The sequence below is a fragment of the Drosophila navojoa genome, chromosome X, assembly GCF_054131105.1.
Source record: "Drosophila navojoa isolate 15081-1374.11 chromosome X, UAZ_NAV_1.0, whole genome shotgun sequence".
NCBI lineage: Eukaryota > Metazoa > Arthropoda > Insecta > Diptera > Drosophilidae > Drosophila > Drosophila navojoa.
In genome coordinates, this window is record NC_142895.1 from 19,642,146 (window position 1) to 19,663,752 (window position 21,607).

Here is a 21,607-nt window from a genome sequence, read left to right on the forward strand (position 1 = left end):
TTTGTCGCGTGCTCGTGCTGTTCATTCGTAGGTGCGCTCCGCCTCCTTTGACGAGATGCAGCTGGAGGCGCAGCGCATGTCGGCGCATCTGCTGAAGCAGCAGTCGTCCTCGTCGGCGGACGAGAGATCATCGGAGGGCGGATATCTGCAGGTGCCGCAGGCGGCGCATGCGCAACGCTCGCACAGCTTCGACTCGGCGGCTGCCTCGGTGGGCAGCGACGATTCGGGCGCCTTCTTGGAGGTGCCGCGCCGGCTGAAGGCGCGACGCAGCTCGTCGACCAAAACACCGCCGCCCTGCATCCATTGCTACTACTTGGAGCAGTACGAGAAGCAGATGAGCGCCGAGCAGCGCTACTTCATTGACCATCGCGAGCTGTCGACGCTCAGCTACAGCAACACCAGCTCCGAGGCGAGCGAGGATGAGGACATTACCGAAGCGCTCGAGGATGACGAAGAAGACGATGCGGCGGAGGGGCCAGCAGATGCCGATGCAGAGCCCGATGCGGAAAGGCACAGGGAAGGGGATAGAGAGGCGGATGCGGATGCGGATGCAGATGCCTGCGCTGAGGCGGATGCCAGCGGAGGCACAGAGCTCGACGACGACGCGGCCGCCGAGATGGACATACGCATGTCCAACCTGAGCATGGGCAGCAGCATTGAGGAGTCGAGGGCGCGTCTGCCGCGGCAAATGCGTCGCCACACGATCGGCAGCTCGGTGACCACCTCCGAGGATGAGGGCCTCGAGGGCTCCGACCATGGCTCGCCGCACTTCGGCAACACGCTGCTGCCGCCGCAGCCGACCACGCCCTGCGGCATCACCTTCACGCTGTCGCCCACCAATGGCGACTATCCGCCATTTCCGACCTATGCGTTTCCCATTGACCCCAGCTCGCCGCCCATCACGCCCATTACGCCCACGCCGGCCGTGGTGCGCTCCAGCCCGCTGCTGGAGCTGCCGCCCTCGGCTGCCAGTCATCTGCAGCTGAGTGCGACCGCCGCCGCCGCAGCTGCGGCGCTGTCCCTGCCCGCGGCAGGGAGTAGCGGCGGCACCACCACCATCAACGCCAGCCCCATTTGCATCAGCGCCGATGTGGATGAAACGGGCGTGGCGATGGGCGTGCCGCCGGGCCGAGCGCGGCGTCGCTCCATATCGCGACAGGAGGCCATATTTGTGGAGCCCACCGGCAACTCGCTGGAGAATGTGTCGCACGAGGAGGTGGACAACACCAAGTCGTCGGTGGACACGGCCGACTCGCTGGACGAAGCCTCCACGATGGCCACCTGCGGCTCCCCAACGGCCGCCAATGCGGCAGCAGCGGCAAACGCTGCCACGGCTGGTCATCACGCCGGCTTCGTGGTGCGGGACATTTATCTAACTGTGCCGGATCTGAAGCGAGATCGTGCCGCCTCGGTGGACTCGTGCTTCACGAAGCTGTCGTCGGGCGGCAAGACCGAGGAGCTGCAGCCGACCGGCGACGGCTGCTTCCTGACCGTGCCCAACATCAATGCAACCCGCTCCCGCTCCGTGGACATTGTCCTGCCCACCGACGAGCAGGCGCGCTACAAGGCGCTCGCCATGACGGGCAGTGGCGGTGGCGCCAGTGGAGCAGCCGCTGGCCTCTATGCGGATGGGTAAGGCGCTCTCTCTTAACCTACATCAATTGTTTGTTTGTTTGTTTGTCTTTTTTTGATTGTTTTTGTTTCGTGTTGTCTTTTGTTTAATTCCGTTTGCTTCAGTTTGGGCGATTTTCTATATATTTAACCAATGAAATAAACATTAATTTAACTATCGATATATCGATAAATGCATAACAAAGTGCTTGCGCGAGTGCTTGAGTTAAGGCAAAGCGGTTTATGTTCTTTCTTCTATCGCAGCACTGGGAAATGAGCTGAGGAACTAACGATGGGCGTTGGATTATCATTCGATTAAATTGGGTTTACTTATCGATAAGTATTGATATTTGTGGCTTACAGTCGTTGGCCACTTAATTGACTTTGAAGTCGATAAATTCGTTGAGCTTTGCCTAGCCCTATTAGCATTATCATCCGAGCTCGACACGTGTTTGCCCCTGTGATGTGGGCGGGGTCTTGCGGCTTTAAGCCTAATTAGAAAAGAGGTTCGGTTAACTGTGGGTAGCACAAAGTTAGAGCCGCATTTCATAATTCACAGGCGGTGCGCGGTCATTGACTGGACGGCCGGCTGTGCTGTGCAGTGCTGTGCTGTGCCGTGACAGTGGTGAGAGCCGGGGGCGCACAGGGTGTTTCGGCTGACGCATGTATAAATTATGGCGGCTGTTGTTGAAAAAGCGAGTCAGCCAAGCGATTTCCTTGAATTACAACAAAAGTAGCCCATAAATAACATTTAAACAAAGTGTCCTGTTGCCCAAACTGACAGCTAAGCGAACAGGACGAACGGATGGCGACTCCTGTATACGAATGTTGGCGGATACCCGTATATACGTACCCAGATAGCCAGCCGGACAGCCACCGAGGACAGACAGCAACCGCTTCACGCTGAGTGTCGCCCGAGTGTGGCCAATTGTGGGCAATTTGTAAGCGGGCGAAATGCTAAGCTTGGGGGTGTGGCAGCCGCTGTTGCCAAATATGGTTAAGCCGTTGTACAAACTTGTTTAGATAGATTGATGATTATGAGTCTTGCGACAGGCATGCAAGTTAATCAGCCTGAAAAAGACACAACTTTCTGATGGATAGCCAAGTTAAGCGGCTAGTTATTTGTTCTCCTTTTTTTTCTTCGCTTGCCTCTTGCCTATGTCTCTTTTTGGGACATATCTGGAAAAGTTGGCCGGCACATAGATTTTATACTTTTGACGGAATCGTTGCTGTCGTATCAAATCACAGCTGCGCAAGCGAGGACAAAGAGCTTGCAGCTTTAAGTGAGATTTATTGTATGTCGAGCTGCAAATTAAAAAGCCATTTTGAGTGTTAGTTTTAAGGCCAAATCGCTTTGGATATAGACTAAGGGACTTTAGAGTTTTTGTAATTAAAATGTGCATAGGGTAAAGGTAGATTCAACCGCTGTAATGCTAGCAAATCTAAAGCCAATTGAAAGCTCTTTTGTGAGCTGCCTTAAAGCTAGCTACTATAGATTATATTAAAGCTCATGTGTGAGTTAAGAGACAGCTAACTAGGGTCTAATCTAAGGTCTAATCTAATCTCTAGGGTCTAATCTAAGCTGACTACAAAAACTGAAATATTTACACAATTATTTTAAAGCTCATGAGTTAAGAGACTAACTACTCTCTGGTCATACCCTAAGTCTCATGTGCCAGAGCTAGCTACTCTAGGGTCTAAGCTCTACGAGCACAAGGCTCTCCGAAATATTTACACAATTATATTAAAGCTCATGAGTGAGTTAAGAGACCGCTAACTACGCTCTGGCCAAACGCTAAAGCTCATGTGTGAGCTGTCTTAAAGCTCTCTACACAGGAGTCTAATATAAGCCCCACTTATAACTGACTAATCTTTAATATTTACTGATTTTTGCGTGCTTTTATTTACATATTTGAGATTTATGTTAAGTTCTTGACTTTGCCCACATTCAGCATAATTTTGTCTAATACTCACACGCACACACACACACACACACCCTAATGCCTGTTCAAGTTTACTAAGATTTCTCTTTCATCTCCATTGCAGGTACGTATATATGTATATATACATCATGGTCAACTGAATTTGCACTGCCTATAGGGCGGCAGAAAATGAAACCACAGTCAATTTGCACAGATAAGTATTGAAAGCTGTTAGCCTTAAGCGAGGCCGAAGACAAGCAGAAGAGGAAGAAGAAGAAGAAGAGGAAGATGCCACTCCGTATTGTATTTACACACGAGAGATTTCCTTTTTAATTTCCGATTCATGTGGCTACGTGGTGCAGGCATAGAACGGGCGAGTGGTTGTGGGTGTGGGTGGTTGGGATGTTCATTTATGAGCGGATTTCTATATAAATATTTTCTCATGTTTATATTTTTGTAATCTTGATTTGTTGTTGTTGTTGTTGTTGCTGTTGTTGCTGTTGTTGTTGTTGGGGGTATATTAGCAGGCAAGTGGCTTGCGCCCCGAGCGGATGCCAATGGCCATCATAAAGTTGATTTTTGATTTACGATGCTCAAGCGTGACATGTTATTGTCTATCTGCCGCAGCCGTCGCACCACACAGTTCGTTCAGGGGGTGGAGTGGCTGGCCACCGCCAGCTATTAACTGGCCAATGATATGTTTAATTTTTTGACCTTTTGCTCAATAAAATGGAAAATATTATAAAATCATTCAATCATGCGGCGCATGTCGACATTGCAGCCAGCCATTCCATCCAGCCATTCATCCACTCTGTTTAGTTTAGTTTTTTTTGTGCTCTTTGCTTGTTGCTTTCTGCTTCGCTTCCCCTTTTTCGGTGGCTATATGCGGCTCATTCATGCGAATTCGACGGCCATCATTGTGGCTGTGTTTTTTTTTGTACGCTCCCTTGGGCAGGCCAAGCAGCAACAGCGATAACAATAATAATAATAAAAAAAAAAAAAAAAACAGCAACAACAACAGCAAACAGTGAACTTCATTTTTATGACAATGGCGAAAATAATTTTATGAAAATTCTCCCCAGAGGCGCAGAGAATTGCAGGCATCTAAATTACCATAAATACCAGAGGCGTTGTGGGAGCATTTGAAAAGTGGAGAAAGTGCGAGAGTGTGGGGCCAGCGTGGCGTGAGCGGGTTCATTATAGCCACTGACCCGGCCATTAAGGGGCCACTTATGGCCCAGAGGCTGGCACACGCCTCAATGATGCTAATCATTGCAGCACTTGTAAATAGCCGAAATGTAATAGATTAGCAGTGTGAGATCAGCTACTCGAGTTGACTAACAGTTAATTGTCAACTCTTCCAAGCAATGCAACAGCTATTCACAAGGGGAGGCAAGACTTGGGATATCTTTAATCAGACTAATTGTTGAGTGAGCTCAATCGGCGATCAATGCGGCACTGAGGGAGCTACTACGCTCAAGTCTAAACTCTTTATAATACTAAGAGGGACGCCTTAGCCACGGCGTAGTTTTAGTAAAGTCAGACGGGTTTTTCTTATATCGCTATAGTCAAAATGCTTCCACGTCAGGGCTAATTCATGCTTGAATACTAACAGAAGTGTATGAAATACGGTAAGACCTAAAAGACCTATGCTTCCTAAGACTTGAACTCCGATATTTCAAACATAAATTGTTAATAAGACAATAGTTATATAATATTATTATTATTATTTATTTATTAGATAATATAAAAAATATAAATCTAAAAATTATTAAACTTGCTAGCTACGAGGGCCATCGCCATCGCCATTAACTAAAATTAAAGCAATTTTTATAGCAAATTGTATGACTATCAAATGTATAATGGTATTATAAAAAACCCTCTGCTGATACAAGACCTCATAGACATCTAAAAAAAGTTTCTGTGCACTTGTCACATAGAATATCTCAAAAACCCAATGTAATTGAAATTAACTGGTTCTATAATTGATATGAATGCCTTAAAAATATCCTTGCCAAAGTCCAAAAATCGAACGTTAGTAAAGCTATATATAAATCGAAATTGATAAATTATAGATGATATACAATACGCACAACATTGACTTAAATATTTATATATATATATGTACATACATATATTGAGTATTTATAGAATTCTATAATTACGGATTCGTTTCAGTTGAGCGATCTGTGAAATATTTTTGCATTTGATCTAATATTTAATAATAAGTGCACAAATGGTTTCGCTTAACTGTGAGAGATCATGTGATTCGAGTATGAATTATATGCCCATAATATTCGCATTTAAATCAAATTTTCGGTGTATTTCACCCGAGTGAGTAACGATCCATAATTTTGATGGGATGGCTTCGATACGTTTGATCCATCATCAGATTTATGGAATCAATGAGTGGCATATATGTATAATTGAAAATCCCTAATGTGGAACTGACGTCATCTCGTATTAAATATAACACCCAAGATGATATACGTACATATATAAATTAGTTCTATTTCATTGAATTACATTCCATATACATATATACATATATATTGTGTGAGGCGTTAATCTAGATCGTGTGCGCGTCCGGTGGGATGCTGCATATCGCTGCACTCTAATTGACTTCTGATGGCCACTCAATTTTTCGGCTAGACCATAAAAATGTCTATCGTAATGCTGTCGATGCTATTGTCCATGTCGATGTCCAGGGCCGGGCGGGGCTGGGGACGTGCTCTGCTCAGAGTTCCAGTTCCGGATTGCTGACGCACACCGCAAACAGCCAGCGCAACAAGAGGCAGCTAAAACAACAAGCAGATTTCTGTTTTTTGCTAGCCCATACCCTGGACTCAGTACAAGTGTGGCGGGGAGTATTGCGTCGAGTCGGCTTAGAGGAAAATGTTGATTAGAAATATTTGAGATGCAATGGAGATTCATGTTGATTCATGTTGACTTAGAGTTTTCCAGGCGGGGCAAACAGATTGAGCATTATTATCGAATATTGACATCAAATGCTCATTGGCTATAAGTGCGGCAGGTGCTTGTGGCAGGGCATCTGTTAGTCGGTCAGTTGGATGGCTGTGCCTGCCTTCACTTGTCTGGCAACTACGTCATCAACAATCGTCAATCGTCAGTCCGTCAGTCGTGTGTGTACGCGTCGTGGCGGGGACTGCGGGGACTGCGAGGGCGACGGCTACGAAACGCCAATAACAAAGGCAACAAAATTGAAATGCAAATTGAAGGCACAAAAGCGAAAAATGCCAGCGAGCAATCAAAGCGAGACAAAAGCAGCGCAGCTAAAAATGTCACCATGGAAATATGAAAGCAAAGCAGCAGGCGCAAGAGATCCCAACAAATTCACAAATTAAACCCCCCACCCACCCACACGAATGAGCGAGCGAGCGAGCGAGCGAAAGAGCACGATCCTACAGTACGCACACACACACACCAACACACATTAGCCACACTAGAGAACGTCACACAAAACTCACCACAAATCGGAGGTGACAAAGCGCACAACTTGGCGATCTGCTGACGCTGCCGTCGACGTCGACGCCAACGTTGACGCAGACGCTGACGACCGGCGCTGGCTGCCGCTGCTTGGCGGCTGCTGCCTCAGCCGCCGCTCGACGGCCGATCGCTGCCTCAGTTGCCGTGTGTGGTTGGACGCCGCCAGCCAGCGAAAAGAACGTGAACGTGAACCGTAAAGAGTAGCAGCGTATTAACTCACGCACGCAAGCACGAGGCACGTGCCGGCTCGTGAGCAAAACAAAAGAAATATTAAAAATTCTATTGAATATAGATTTGGTGCATAAATCATTGTGACAAATGTGGAAAGAAGTGTGTGCGCTAATACGAAATTGTTATTGTTAATATTATTATTATTTTTTTTGTGTTTACTATATTATTTTTTTTGTTTGTGCAGTAACTGCGACTGCGACTGCGACAGTGGTCAGGCAGAGGATCTATGCAGCAGCGCAAAATTTAGTTAAAGCAGCAGCAAAACAACTCATGTAATAATATGTTGTTGTTGTTGTTGTAATTGTTTTGATACGCCTAAATGAAATATGTCAAATCAAAACAACAAACCGTGGGCGTTAAGCAATGGGCGTGCCGCTCACTGGGTGCCCTGGCTAATTGACAGCATTTCGGCATTTGATATTTCACAGAACATTCAATTGACTCGCTTAACAGGGGCAATGTTTAATTTAATTAATCGATGAACTTGAAAACAAAAACCACCAACACACACACACACTCACTCACACACTCACACACACGCACTCACCTCACACCTCATCGCACGCTCAAACTAAAAATAAGCTGATGAGTCGTTAGCCGCAGAGACCTGTAAACAAACGCACGAGCAGTGTTGTAAAGCGCGCTTGGAGTGTTCCCGGCAATATGGCCCCAACACGGAATTTAATGGAGCAACACAGCTTAGGCAATTTTCGAAGCTTGCTAACCCATTCGATCAGTAGCCAGTCCAGTTTTTGTTGCTGATTCGCAGCGTCTAGTTCATTCAACTCGATTCAAGCACTGTGTGCTCCAGTATTTCAATTGACTAAGTTTCATAAACATTTAGCTCAGATTGTTAATACTTAAAATATACAACAAGTCCATGCAGTTTTAAATGTGATCTGGCTCACGGCTTGAGAAATGCGTCAGACATATTTATTGACGAAACGTTTATCTCGTTTCTTCCTCAAGTTCTCTAAAGGAGTTCTATACAAACAGAAGTATGAAATAACTTTAGTCAATAATAGACATTAAAGTATTAGCAAATTTAGCAGTCGAGTTGTGCACAAAATTAACTACTAGAAAGTTGTTCCTCTAAGAACTAAATTAAGTTGACTTCAACTTGAATTCTTTGCTTATTATTATATTATTCTTGATTTGTGAATTTCTAAATTTGCTGCTTAAACTAAATAAAGTTAATAAAATGAAATAAAAATAAAAATAAAGCAATTTAATAATAAGAATAATGATAATATTAAGAATTTTACTAATACTTAATATTATCAATTATTTTTATTTTTATTTAATTTAAAATATTTTAAAATAATAATAATCTATAGTGATTTTTCTAAAACAAAATTCGATAGTGATATGAACTTAAAAGCCTGCAAAGCTATTAAAAAGTGATAGAAGAAATTTGATTCATAATTTATGCAAGAGAAAATAAACATAGAAATATTAAAATATTAATATAAAATATCAAAATATTTTCAAATGAAATCCGTCGATTTTTTCCATAAGCAGAACTACAAATTTCATTTTTGTTTATTTGTATTTTTTATTAGAAAATTCGCAAGCTTCATAAATCTAACAAAGTCAACAATTTTAGTGGTCTTAATTAATAAATGTTAGAATGCATTAAAATATATAGCCAGCTGCCTAGGCAGCTGTACAAACAGATTTGAATACGAATTTCTGCCCAAATATTTTGATTTGAGCATTTCGAAATTTAGCGCATAAATCAAACAAAGTCACCAACAAACATTTCGAGCTCTTGAGCATTGTATCAATAGTTGACAAATATCCCATAAACAAAGAGCAGAAACGCTTCAATCAATTCTAGAGCAACAATTCGCTAGTCTAAAGTTCAAGGCGACTTTTGTCTATTATTCGAATAGTTCAACTCAGGTGATTTAATTTTAATTTGGCTCAGCTGTGGCACTATGTAGCATGTTTTATGCACGCTGCTGTTGCTGTTGCTGTTGCTGTGGCTGAGTGTGTGCAACACTTTGTGGCATGTGTGTGGCGCAATGCTGCTGTGGCTGGCGTCGCAATAGTTTTTGCTGCTCGCTGGTGGGTGTGGCACTTGAACCAAAAGGCTAACTGCCAGCCATGACATTTCGAGAATTTCGCACTCATTTAAACGATCGCAGCAGCAGCAACAACAACAACAACAACAATTACGTCGCGTTTCGTCTATTTGGCTTGATTTATTATGTTTTTTTTTTTACTTCTTACGTTTTCGTTTTTTTTGTTTTTGTTTTGCCTTTGGCGTTTGCTGTTGCCAGCGTCAGCATCAGCGTCGCTGCTGCTGTTGTTGTTGTTGTTGTTGTTGGTGGTGGTGGTGGTGTGATGGCAGCTGCGCCAAGAAAACATCAGAGGGCAGCCAGCCAAGTCGAGCACGCCCCTCGCATTTCGAGTGGCGGGCGGATCGCTGGGATGGCAGCCAACCGGCATATTGCGCATACGCCCAGCGAGCCAAATATTGTAAATGTGCAATTTATGGCCAACTAATATCCAGTGGCAATTTATGACTGCATAAAATTGTACATTTTAATCAAAAGAGCGCTCGCTTTTGCGGCCAATCGGCCGATCGGCCAACCGGCACAGGGCACGCTTCCACCTGCCACCGGCGCAAAGCCCCAACAGAAATTCAGAAGAAGAGTAATTTGTGTGGCAGGCAGCAAGCGAGGGAAACGGGAATAGAAATGTGAAAATACAAAAATACTGAAAATTATGTTAAAAATAAATATCAAGTCACACACATGTTTTAGATTTGAAACGTTCGACTCGCTGCTGTTGTTGTTGTTGTTGCGGTTGCTGATGCCTGGTGTTGTTTCTTATAATTAACTTAAGTATTTTTAGCAAAAGAAATTAACAACAACAGCGACGGCGACAGCGACAGCAGCCGCAGCACCAACAACAACGCAAACGCAGACATCAGCAACAACAACAGCAAATCGCAAAAGGCAAATCAAGTATTTCAATTAAAATACGAAAAACGTAAATTCAAATGCCGCACCGCAAATGCAAAGCAAGTAAGAGCAGCGAGTAAGAGGCGAGTCTGCTCGACTAGCTGATGCCCTAAACAGTTTTACATATTCCCAAAATTACAATTGAAAAGCGGATCTGCTCGGCTAGCCGATGCCCTGAACCTATAGACATATTCAGATTAACTAAATAATTTCAGATCCAGCTTAAGAGGGATTCTCTTGCATGTAGAAATGGTATAAAGCATAATAATCTATATATGTATATGTATATATATGTATATCTACATATATATGTATAAACATGCCTATGCAACTCCAATAGTGTTGCCCGCTGCACATGAACCACTTGCCACCATTTACGTGCCCTTGCAGCAAACACTTATGCCCGTCGCTCTGCACTTTAGTCATGTGCTCGGCGTATAAAAACTAGAAAACATTTTTTTTTCTCGCTCAACGTCGCCAACAAATTTGCAAATCGCACAAAAAAAAAAAGGAAATACGAAAAAAAAAAAATAAAATAAAATAAAATGCGCGCACACACATGTAAAGCTCTAGCTGTGTGTGTGTGTGTGTGTGTGTGTGTGTCGAAATTTTACACTTTTTTACTCGTGCGAAATACTGCGAGAGTCCAACTCTTGGCTAATCCTGATGCCCTAAGCGCTTTGTCAGTTTATTTATTAGCCGACTAAAATCCTTTACATGTCTCTATGCCCTGACCTCTCTCTCTCTCCCTTTCTCTATCTATTTCTGTCTCAGCAACTCTTGCGCGCTCTGTCAAGCTTGTTGTTGCTTTTTTGATTTGTTTGCTCGCCGCTTAAAATTCATTCATAAATTTTCCAGTCTGTGATAAAAATTCATTGTGCAATAGATTAGAAAACTGTTTCCATGTTGACTTTTCGGCTGGCACACACACACACGCACACAGTAACACACACTCATACACAAGCTCAGCCAGTTTAAACAAATTTGAATCAACAATTGCTAGATTAGTTTTTTAGCGCTGCCCGTTGTTAGTTTGTTCTTTCGAAGGTTTATCGGGCCACAAAACAAAATTGTTTCATTTGTTTGCCACCGCGAAGCGCTCTAAATTTAAATTTGTCAAACATAAGGGTTACACGAAAGGTATTCTATGGAAAGGTATTGCCTGAAGAAGAGATGTTGAAAGATGGAGAAGAACTGAAAGTTTTATAATTAAATATAACTATATAGTTAGACATACTTGGATAGATAAGTAATACAGATGGAGGTAGACATAAATATATTTCTTTTTTATTTATTTTAATTTTATTTTATTAATTTGTTTTTTTTTTTCATTCTATTTATTTATTTATAAGTAATACAGATGCAGGTATACATAAATATATTTATTTATTTATTTATATATATTTTTTTTCATTTTTTTTTTTGTATTTTTATTTTTTTATTTATTTTTTTTTTTATATAAACACACATAAATTGAAGCTTAGCGTAGACAGAACAGAGATATGTTTGTGCTTGGGCAAACACTACTCTTCCCTGGAATTGGCATATTTATGTATCAACAATTCGATTATAGAGAATTCTGGCTGCCATTACTTTGCGATCAACACGCACTCGACCTGATTTGGCCAGCTTCTGTGTCGTTTCTCGTTTCCTGCTCTCCAGCTGCGCCCGTTTTCCAATTTTCTTGGAGTTTTGCTAATTATGGTCTAACTTTTTGACACAACAGCAACAACAATGGCAACAGCAATATCTCAAATGGAAAATAAGAAGCTAAAGTGGCCATAGCTCAACCTACTTGGCGTTCCAGCAGCCAGCCCAGCTACCATTTCCCAGCTCACAGTTGCCACCTGTGCTTCCTGCCAGTCCTTGTCACTGTCACCAACACCAGCACCGTCACCAACACCAGCACCGTCACCGTACCGACACCGGCTTTGGCATTGGCAGCTGTTTCTCATCAGTGCTTCGCTCTGCTTATTCGGCTTCGGTGTGTCTGCAAACTTTTGCTGAAAATCTGCGCAATCGCTCGACGTCCTGTTCCCTAAAACCCCAACAAAGCCAACTGTCTCGCGCTGGCTACCCCCCAAGGGGGAGGCGCCTCAGCCCCAAAGACATCTAGATGCCAACGCATATTTCCGTATTTCTTATTGAAATGTTTGCAATCGTTTTGCGTGCGTCGCGTCTCGCTGCTCGCTGCTGGCTGCTCGCCGCTCACTGTTTGTCCTTGGCTGCGTCCTGCTGCCCGTTTCATTTTCAAATGCTTTTCCAGCCAAAACGCTTAATGCCAATTAAGAATATTAATGTCATTGGCAGCGACGCTCGTTTATTGTGGTGCGCGCCTGCCTCTTGCAATCTGCGAGGCAAGCCCGAGGCACTTCTACTCCAGTGTCCGCTGGCTGCCGTCAGCTGGCTGGCTCCTGGTGCCATCTGCAGGCTTCGCTCGTTTTGCTGGCACTGCAGATGCATTGCTGACTCTCGGTCGAGCATCAGTGGGGCAGCTGTTCAAGCTGCTGCGCCTTCGAGTGCTCGTTCGCATTGTTAATATTCATTAGACTCGAAATCCTTACTCGAGCTGTTGCCATTTGCACGAAAGAGCTTAGAGCTCAAGCTGCCAGTTGCCAGTTGTCAGTTACCCTTTTTTGCTCTCTCTCTCTCTCTACCCGCCCCTCTCCCTCTCTCTCTCTCTCTCCGTCCATCAGAGTATCTCATTTGTGCTCTGTCGTTCGGCACGTTCTCCCACTCCCAACAGACACCAATTGAATACACAGGCACCATTAATCGCAATCACAAACGAGAAGACGTGCAGATAATTTTTCATTTTGCGCAGCTCAAACATACTTTTCATTGGCCAAATAAATGATATATATACATATAAATCTATATATATTTATATATTTATATACGCCTGTCCATAGACTTATTCACTGTAGAGCTGTGACCGGTTATTAATAGCAGTAACTGTAATTGTATCAATATGCCAAGCCAAGCCACACAAAATTCAATGCCAAAATAGACTTCAAGCTGTTGCGTGCGCTACGCTGCGTATACGTTACTTTATTAATTAGACAGCAGCATAGGACGACGAGCGGGAGAAGAGTGAGCGAGAGAGAGAGAGAGAGAAGAGTGAGGGACACGGAGTGCAAGGGTGACTGCCCTCAAGCAAGCTTAAATTAGTCACTTTCATACAATTTGCAAACTTTCCAAGTATTTACTTCTTTCTTTTTTTCTAACAGAGTAGAAGGCAAAAGTTCTTGGCGAAGTACTTACAGCGAGCTCGAGCTATTTAGAGTTTTCATACACCAAATTTCTTATCGATTATATTTGGTGAATGCAGATTTATCTGGCTGTAGGAAGAATGGACTTGGGTATCTTTGGGAAGGTTTGGGAAGGTTTTTGGGCTTGAAAGGGAATGAAAGGCAGATATCAACGGCAAATTTATACGTTTTCAATACAGTCAGGTCTCGGTAATCTGTAGTGCGCTAAATATATAATTGCGATAAATACAAACAAATTCTATCCCCTTGAAAATAAATTCGTACTCGATAATTTCAATTTCCGTGTGAGTCGAAAAAAAAAAAAAAAATAATAATAATTTAACCATATCGAATTATCAGAACTCGACTGTATATTTTTTCGTAGCCAAACAGCAGTGCCAACTGCGTGTGGGCAAAAACTTTTCAGCATAGCTGTTATGTGCACTATGATAGCAAAAAGCCGCAAGTCTAAGCTCAGTTGACAAAAAAGTTGAACAGAAAGTGGAATATATGGATTATATTAACGCACATGAAATTATTTTTTGAGCATGCAAAAATAATATAAAATGAAATAATATTTTAGCGCTAAATTTGCTGTGCTGGCAAACTCACAATGTATTTTTTGTAGGTCCTGTTTTTTGAATATCGAAAATATATTCATTTGCTGAAATGAAACAAAATGTTGTCTTCTTACTTTGTTTCGATAAGTATAATACAGAGTTATGTTCACTTCAGTAATATAGCAAATATATTTATTCAGCATTAATTAACGAAGAACGGGAAGGCGCAGCACCTTGAAGATTCTTGATTGTCTTTGACTTTGTGTTGTTGTAACTTGCTTTGAGTACGCTCTAAATTGCAAATGCTTATCGTTTACGAGCACACAAAGGAATATATGCAAATATTTATTATATATGTATATATTCTAAATGCGATGCGACTCTTACAACAAAGTCATAATATTATTGGCAAGATATCGCGATATTCCCACAGAAAAATTCTTTTCATAATCACTTTGGCTGTTCGAGAGAGTGAGAGAGACAGAGAGAGAGGGAGACTGGGAGAAGGAGAGCAAGAGCTAAACGATAATAATAATATTTTTATTATGTCGCAAGAGTCGGCGAGTGCCCGCCGAGTGAATTTCTAGTTCGTGGCGTAAACGTAAATGCAAATTCGCAAATTGCAAAGTGTCATTTATTGAAAAGAGTACGAAAATGTTTTCAAGGTTTTTATTGATTTTGTCAGAGCGGACAGAGTGGACAGCGCAGAGCAGTTGGAGACGCAGAGGAGTGGCCCAGTTGGCATTGAATGCGATGCGGTCTCTGCTCTTCGCAGTGCACCGTCTAATCAACTAGCCCCGACACAGATAGAAAGGCGTACCGTCTGTCTGGACAGCCGGACTGCTGTCAGAACCTTAAGCGATGCCCATTGAGACTCAGACACCGACTCTGGAACAGACTCAAAGTCAGACTCACGCACAATCAATTTTAGTTGCGAATTCGGAGTCCGATTCAGATTCAGATACATATTCCCCATTTGCATATAGCGCCTTGTCCGTACAGCCAGCTTCAAAGGCGGGCATCCAAATTAATCGCATTTGGATGAAAATTACGCTTCGGACCATGTTTGGCCCACTGGCTAATGATAGCGGCCAAAATACTCGGCTGTTCGCCTACTATTTGGGAATTGCTTGATTTTATGCTGCGCAATGGCACGGCGCGTGCTCAGATGGGCTTGGCTGCTATTGCGACAGTCGATTATATTCGATATTCTATATGCAATTATATTTCCTTTGATCTGATTATAAATGAGAGGGGAAGGAGAGGGGGAGAGAGAGAGAGAGAGAGGGAGGCACTGCGCAATATAAATTGCAAGTGCTTTGCATGCCATTTGGCTCTCTGATCAGAATTGATTGCTATTTCAAATCAGGATACGCCTATTCTTTATGAGAAACTATTTTTATATATGTATGTATATTCGTAAACAGGCATTGCAGTCAATATCCAATTTACTGCCATAAGCCATTGGCAGCCGGAACAGGCACAGGTGGCCCATAAGCCCCAAAGGGCTGTGCCGGCCTCTGTGCCCGTGTAAGCCCGGGGCTCAACTATGCCAAAGCGCTAAAAATATCCGCAAATGCATCGAAAACTATTAAATTCCAAAACAAAATGTGCGCTGGCCAGGCTGAAACTGGCAGGAACAGTGGCAAAGGCGGGGGCAGAGGCAGAGGGAGCTGAGCTGGTGTGAAAGTGAGGCAGGTCATGGGCAAAGTCCACGTCAATTCCAGCTATACACAAACAGAATGCACGCCATGTTTGAGTGGCAAATCAAACAGGGTTGCCACCTAGCAAAAAAAAAAAAAGGAAGGAAACTAGGAGAATGAGGGAACACAAATGAAATGTGGGCGTGTTGAAAAAAAAGGTCCTAAAATCGCAGTCACTAACGACAAACGCAGCACAGAGCAATGGGACATTTACACCCCCACACCTTCCACACACACACACACACACATACTGATATATTGCCTGTATATGTGTACATTGAGCAATCGACAAGGAACTGCAAATGGACTCGGAACGTTTTGTTATTATAGTGTTTAGACACCTTAAACGCTGACGATTGACATGCAAATCCCAGCAACAAGCTGCAATTCGCTTGGCCAACAACAAGCAGGGAAACTCTCCACTTACTTAATTGCCTTGGCAACGTAGGGGGAGAGAGAGAGAGAGACAGAGATAGAGAGACATGCAGATGCAGAAAGAGAGAGAGAGAGAGAGAGAGAGAGAGAGAGAGAGAGAGAGAGAAAGAGAACAAGTCACGCTGTGTGTTTTTTTTTTATTATTATTATTATTATTATTTTCATCTTGGTTTTTATTTTGTTGTTATTCTGTTTTTCATCTGAATCTGATAAGAATTTAATTACAATGCATACAATATACAAAATGTATACAAATGTATTAAGCACGCACACAAACAAAGGCAAACACACACACACACACACACAGCTACAAGCCGAGCACGCACAGACAAGCCTCTGCGCTCGTGTTCTGAATAGCAGCGGGTGAAACAATCACAAAGTGAGAGAAACAAAGTCACAAAAAAAAGAAGAAAAGAAGAAAAAGGGAGCTGGCAGCAGCCAGAGAGGGAGAAGCGAACTCAAAGTCAAATAAATTTGTGAAAGCAATAAAAATAAAAACCAAATAAATATGAAAATAATTATATTACAAGCAGAGAGCGATTCTCCAGTCGGACACTGAACTAATATGCCCGTTTCGCACTGCACCCGTGTGCTCCATTGCTCTATTGTTTCCATATTCAATTGTTTTTGCTAGCTGCTAACAATGACTTCTCTCAGCATTCCATTTCCGTTCGGTCCCAAAACACTTTTTGACATGCTCCAACAATTATGAAAGTTGACAAAGCTGCAATGAAATCGAAATCTATTTGTAGTTAGTCATTCGATTCTTTATGCTGCTATAGATCTGTTCCAGTGCCGAGCGTTTCAGCTGGTATTAGCGGAACATGGGAATGAAACCTAATGCTATCTTCCAATTGCACTTATATAGAAAAACTGATCAACTTTCAATACTCACCTCGCTTAGGCGCGATATCTGTGTCAACTGTTGTATCTCTGGGCGCCATTATGATAAGAAGAGTGTCTGCTGACGTCGCCGTCGCGGTCGCAGTCGCAGTCGCAGTCGCTGTCGAGGCAGGCTAGCCGTGTGATAAACCATGCCACTATGTGGCCCACGAACAGCTACAATCAGCCAAAACTCTATAGCAAATGCAAACAGAAAATCAAATGCGAATCTAATGAGTAATCCAAGTGAAGTGAAATGAGATCGTAGACGTAGCTCAATTCGGTTCGGCTGCGAGTGGACGCGGGTTAGCCATGTTCATATCTTATTTGAACGGTGACAGCGACGGCAACAACAACAACATCATCAACAGCAACAGCAGCAGCGCTGCGAGCATCGCAACGCCAACGACGACGCCGACGTCAACGCCGTTGCTCAGCATGGAGCGTTTGCTGCACGTGGTGCACGAGGAATTCCAAACGGAAGATGAGGAAGCAGAAGACGAAATGGCTAACGTCAGAAGAAGAAGAAGCACCAGCACCAGCAGCAGCAGCAGCAGTAACAGCAGCAGCAGCAGCAGCAGCAGTAACAGCAGCAGCAGCAGCTATTCAGCGTTGACGTCAGCGTCGAATCAGCAGGGCGAATTCATTGTCGCATCGCCTGCATGCAGTGGTGCAGCTGCAGCTGGAGCAGTGGCGGGGGCGGGGGCGGGGGGCGGTGCAGTCGCAGTGCGTCGCTTTCGACGCTCATCAATTGGCATGCAGAGAAAGTCGGCTTTTCGTCAAAGGAAACTCGACTCGGTGGGCGCTTGGCGGCGTAAGAGGTGAGTACCGTTGCTGCACGCGCCGCACCACCCACCCACTGGAATTTCGGGGAAAAGCAGCTGGAATTGTCGTGCGCCACAGAGCTGACAACTGACATTTCCGCTGGCTTTCCAAATGGACACTGAATAAGACACATTCCAATAAGAAGCATTCCAATTGAGTTGGCAAGTGTGCAAATTAATCAGATATGTATATATATTATATGTATATATATATAGAGGTGTATCTGATTGGTGTCTGGGCGAGGGCAACTTGAAAGACTTTAAAGTCATTCGAATTTAAAATATTTCAGATAATACAAATTAAGATTAAGTAATATATGTTGTAAGTAAATCACTGAGAGATGAAAGATAGCAAAGAACTATTTAGGGAATATCCTATATGTGTACCAGGTATATGATATATGTATAATTATGTGGGAGAACTTTAATGTAAATCCTATAAATATTTATGTTTTTTTTTTTTTAAGAAAAGTGCAATTGATGTGGTTTCATAATGGAGATAAATGTTTTATATATGCTAGGCATATCATTGAATAACTAAATATATAGAGTACTAACTTTATCCACTCCAATCTTAACCATTCCCGATACAGACGTACGGCCTCGTCGAGCAATGCCCGTAGACCGATTCGCATTGTGCCCGACTGGACGGAGAATGCGGTGCAGGGCGAGCACTACTGGAAGCCCACCTCGGCCTCGGGCGATCTCTGCTGCCTCAACGAGGAGTGCATTGTAAGTACAACACACACACACACACACACACACGCAGAGTTAGTCATATGGGATTTGGACTGACGATATTGGACTGAGTTTTTTTTTTGGGGGGGCTTACAGCTAATTCAATTACGGCGGGAAGCACAAAAAGCGAAAAGCAACAAGCAGAATGAAACTTCATGTAGTCGTGTAATTTATTATTTGCGTGCTTGCTCCACATACACAAATATGCAGCGAATACATATGCAGACTCGTATATATACATACATATATCTGTAAAGTACATATATAACTTTGTTAGATGTTGTTGCGTTTGCCAACACGCACTCGATGGGGGCTGAATAAAAGGTTTTCCCTTTGTTTGCTCGTTCCTTTCCTTTGTGTTCTGTCAAAAGTTACAAGTAGTTTGTCATTAGGTAAATATAAAGGTAAAGTTTAGCAGCAGTTGATTAAACAAAGGCAAGCAACTGAATTATCAGCATGTGTGGAGAGCACATTCACGATATGGTTTCAGTATATTTGATTAGAGCTGGAGAGCAAATGCAAGGGATTAGGCTTAGAGCAAGGCAAAACGTATGTACATTGGCCTAGGACACGAATCAATTAAAGGGCAAGTGAAAGAGAGAGAGAAAAAGAAGGAAAAAAATTAATATTATAATTTTATGAATATATGAGCTTTCAGCTTAAGGGACCTGCTACTGATATAAAATCTGTTTATAGATAATCCAAAGTATGCGAATAGTAGAGAGAAATATCCTTTAATACATAGTCACTTGTGCTTGAGGAGATATATATACGATTACTTTAAGCTTTCAGAAGCTTTCAAAGCACGCCAAACTCACTTAACTCAAGCGGGCAATATGCCAAAGTTTGCTAGAGCTTTCAACGGCACAGACAGGGCATTAGATCTACATACATATATCAAGCACGTCAAGTCCCACGTGAAATGTCAACTACATATTTCGTTAAAAATATGCTCAGCTTCTCTGAGAATAGAGCTCGAAGTGAGTTGTTTTTTTTTTATGGCCGTTGAAAAGTAACTCACCTTTCACTTGCCGCGGCCCCACTCGCGAGCTGTGTGTGCGCGCTGCGTGTGACAGATTGACTGACGTACAGTTTGAGTTGAGATTAATTGCACAAGTTTATTCGGAGACAAGTGGCGGAGCAGCTGCTCAATGGGCCAACGGACGTCCAGTTGTCTGGCTGTCAGCTTAGCTAACCAATTGGCCAATTGACTGAAGACAAACTGCTAATGTACACACCTGACTCCATCGGCCTCTCCCACGGCCTCTACTCTGCCTCTGTCTGTCTCCCATAACTAATCCCATCTCGTTTGCCTCTGTGTGCACTTGCAGAAGAGCGGACAGCGCATGAAGTGCTCGGCTTGTCAGCTGATTGCACATCAGAACTGCATTCCAATGGTGAATGAAAAGACTCAACTAGCGTGTAAGCCAACATACCGAGATGTGGGAATCAGGCAGTACCGGGAGCAGACGACCACCCACCATCACTGGGTGCACCGCAAGCTGGAGAAGGGCAAGTGCAAGCAGTGCGGCAAGGTGAGTGCCGATGAGTGCCGAACTAATAATCATTGGCGTTAGCATTATCGTCATCATCATCATCGTTATTATCGTTCTCATTATTGCAGGCGGTGCAGAGCAAGCTATTCGGATCGAAAGAGATTGTGGCTTTGTCCTGTGCGTGGTGCCACGAGATATACCATAACAAGGAGTCGTGCTTCAATCAGGCCAAGATTGGCGAGGAGTGCCGCCTCGGTAAGTTTAGCTCTGCCCATTGTCCTTATCGATGCCCAGGCAGCCGCTGCGGCCGCCATTGTTCGCCACTCTCCATTGTCCTGTCTGATTAATTACGTGACGTGAATGCAAATAAATTCCGGCCCGTTAACTTAATTAAAATTTGTGCATTAAAATAGCGCCTCGCAGTGCCGCCACTCGCCAGTCGTCATTCGCCACTCGCCGGCCCAAGTCCATTTAGCCACAAGGTAGATTGCGAATCCACCTCTCGACCCTTTTAGCCCATTGCCCATTGCCCATTGCCCATCGCCAGTCCACTCGCTCAGTGTCTCATTGTCTTAATTAACAACAGCAACGCGTAGTTTTTTATTTTTATTTGTATTTTCTTGTTCTGTTTTGTATATTTTATTTCAATGCGTTATACACTAACCTACGGAGCATGGGATATTAATGCCTGCTTAAATGAGATTCAAGAAAAACTTGTTTAAAATTTTAAATATATAAAAAATATTTTTTAAAATTGAGATCTATTATAAAAGTACGCAAAATCTCGAACTCTCTGTGTTCTCTCTCTTTTTATTATCTTTCATTTGGCGAGTATCATACATATCGATATATATATATATATATAATATTTTTTCATAATTTGATTTTTTAAGTTTTCCATTTTCATCGTAGTATTTATCTAAATTTATATCTATATTAAATAATTATCATAAATTAACTAATTATTTGAATAATCAAATTTGTGTCATTTTAATCATTTTCATGTTCATAATTTTCTTTCGTTTTCATTCTTATATATCTTGTATCATATCTAAATATATCATATAATTTTTCCCACATTTCTTTTTCTTATGTGGTACATTCAATCTATATAACATGAATTGATTTTTAAGCACCTTTTTCATAATATTTTCATATATCTTTGATATATATATATATAATTCTCTAATAATTCGTTAACCAATTAATTGAATTCCATTACCTACTATTCCTGTCTGCCTCACATATCTTTTATCTGCATATAAATAATATCCAACATTCTCTTTTTCCATCATCCATTCATACATTATCATATAATTGCCTCTTTAATTAGATAAACTAATTAATTCATTTTTAAACTCTTTCATTTCCATTATTTTCCACTTGTATTGCTTCTAATGAAATGAAATTCACCTTTTTCATTAAGAGAGCGAATGAAACTTAGTTTTTCCTCGCTCTGCTTCTTCCGCAGCATC

General features: G+C 42.6%; 1 protein-coding gene across 7 annotated transcripts in view; it reads left to right on the forward strand.

Moving 5' to 3' along the window:
* The window catches only part of LOC108656052 (eye-specific diacylglycerol kinase), a 29,906-nt gene that overhangs the window by 594 nt on the left and 7,705 nt on the right, over positions 1–21,607 (forward strand). For all 7 annotated transcript variants that reach the window (XR_016197246.1, XR_016197247.1, XR_016197245.1 and 4 more), the window contains exons 2-5: positions 32–1,632; positions 18,492–18,630; positions 19,968–20,171; positions 20,261–20,387. Coding sequence is in view for 4 of the 7 variants with exons in the window: in XM_030388341.2 (XP_030244201.1) it covers positions 32–1,632; positions 18,492–18,630; positions 19,968–20,171; positions 20,261–20,387 (2,071 nt within the window). In the remaining 3 variants the exon portion in view is untranslated. The remainder of the gene's footprint in view (positions 1–31; positions 1,633–18,491; positions 18,631–19,967; positions 20,172–20,260; positions 20,388–21,607) is intronic.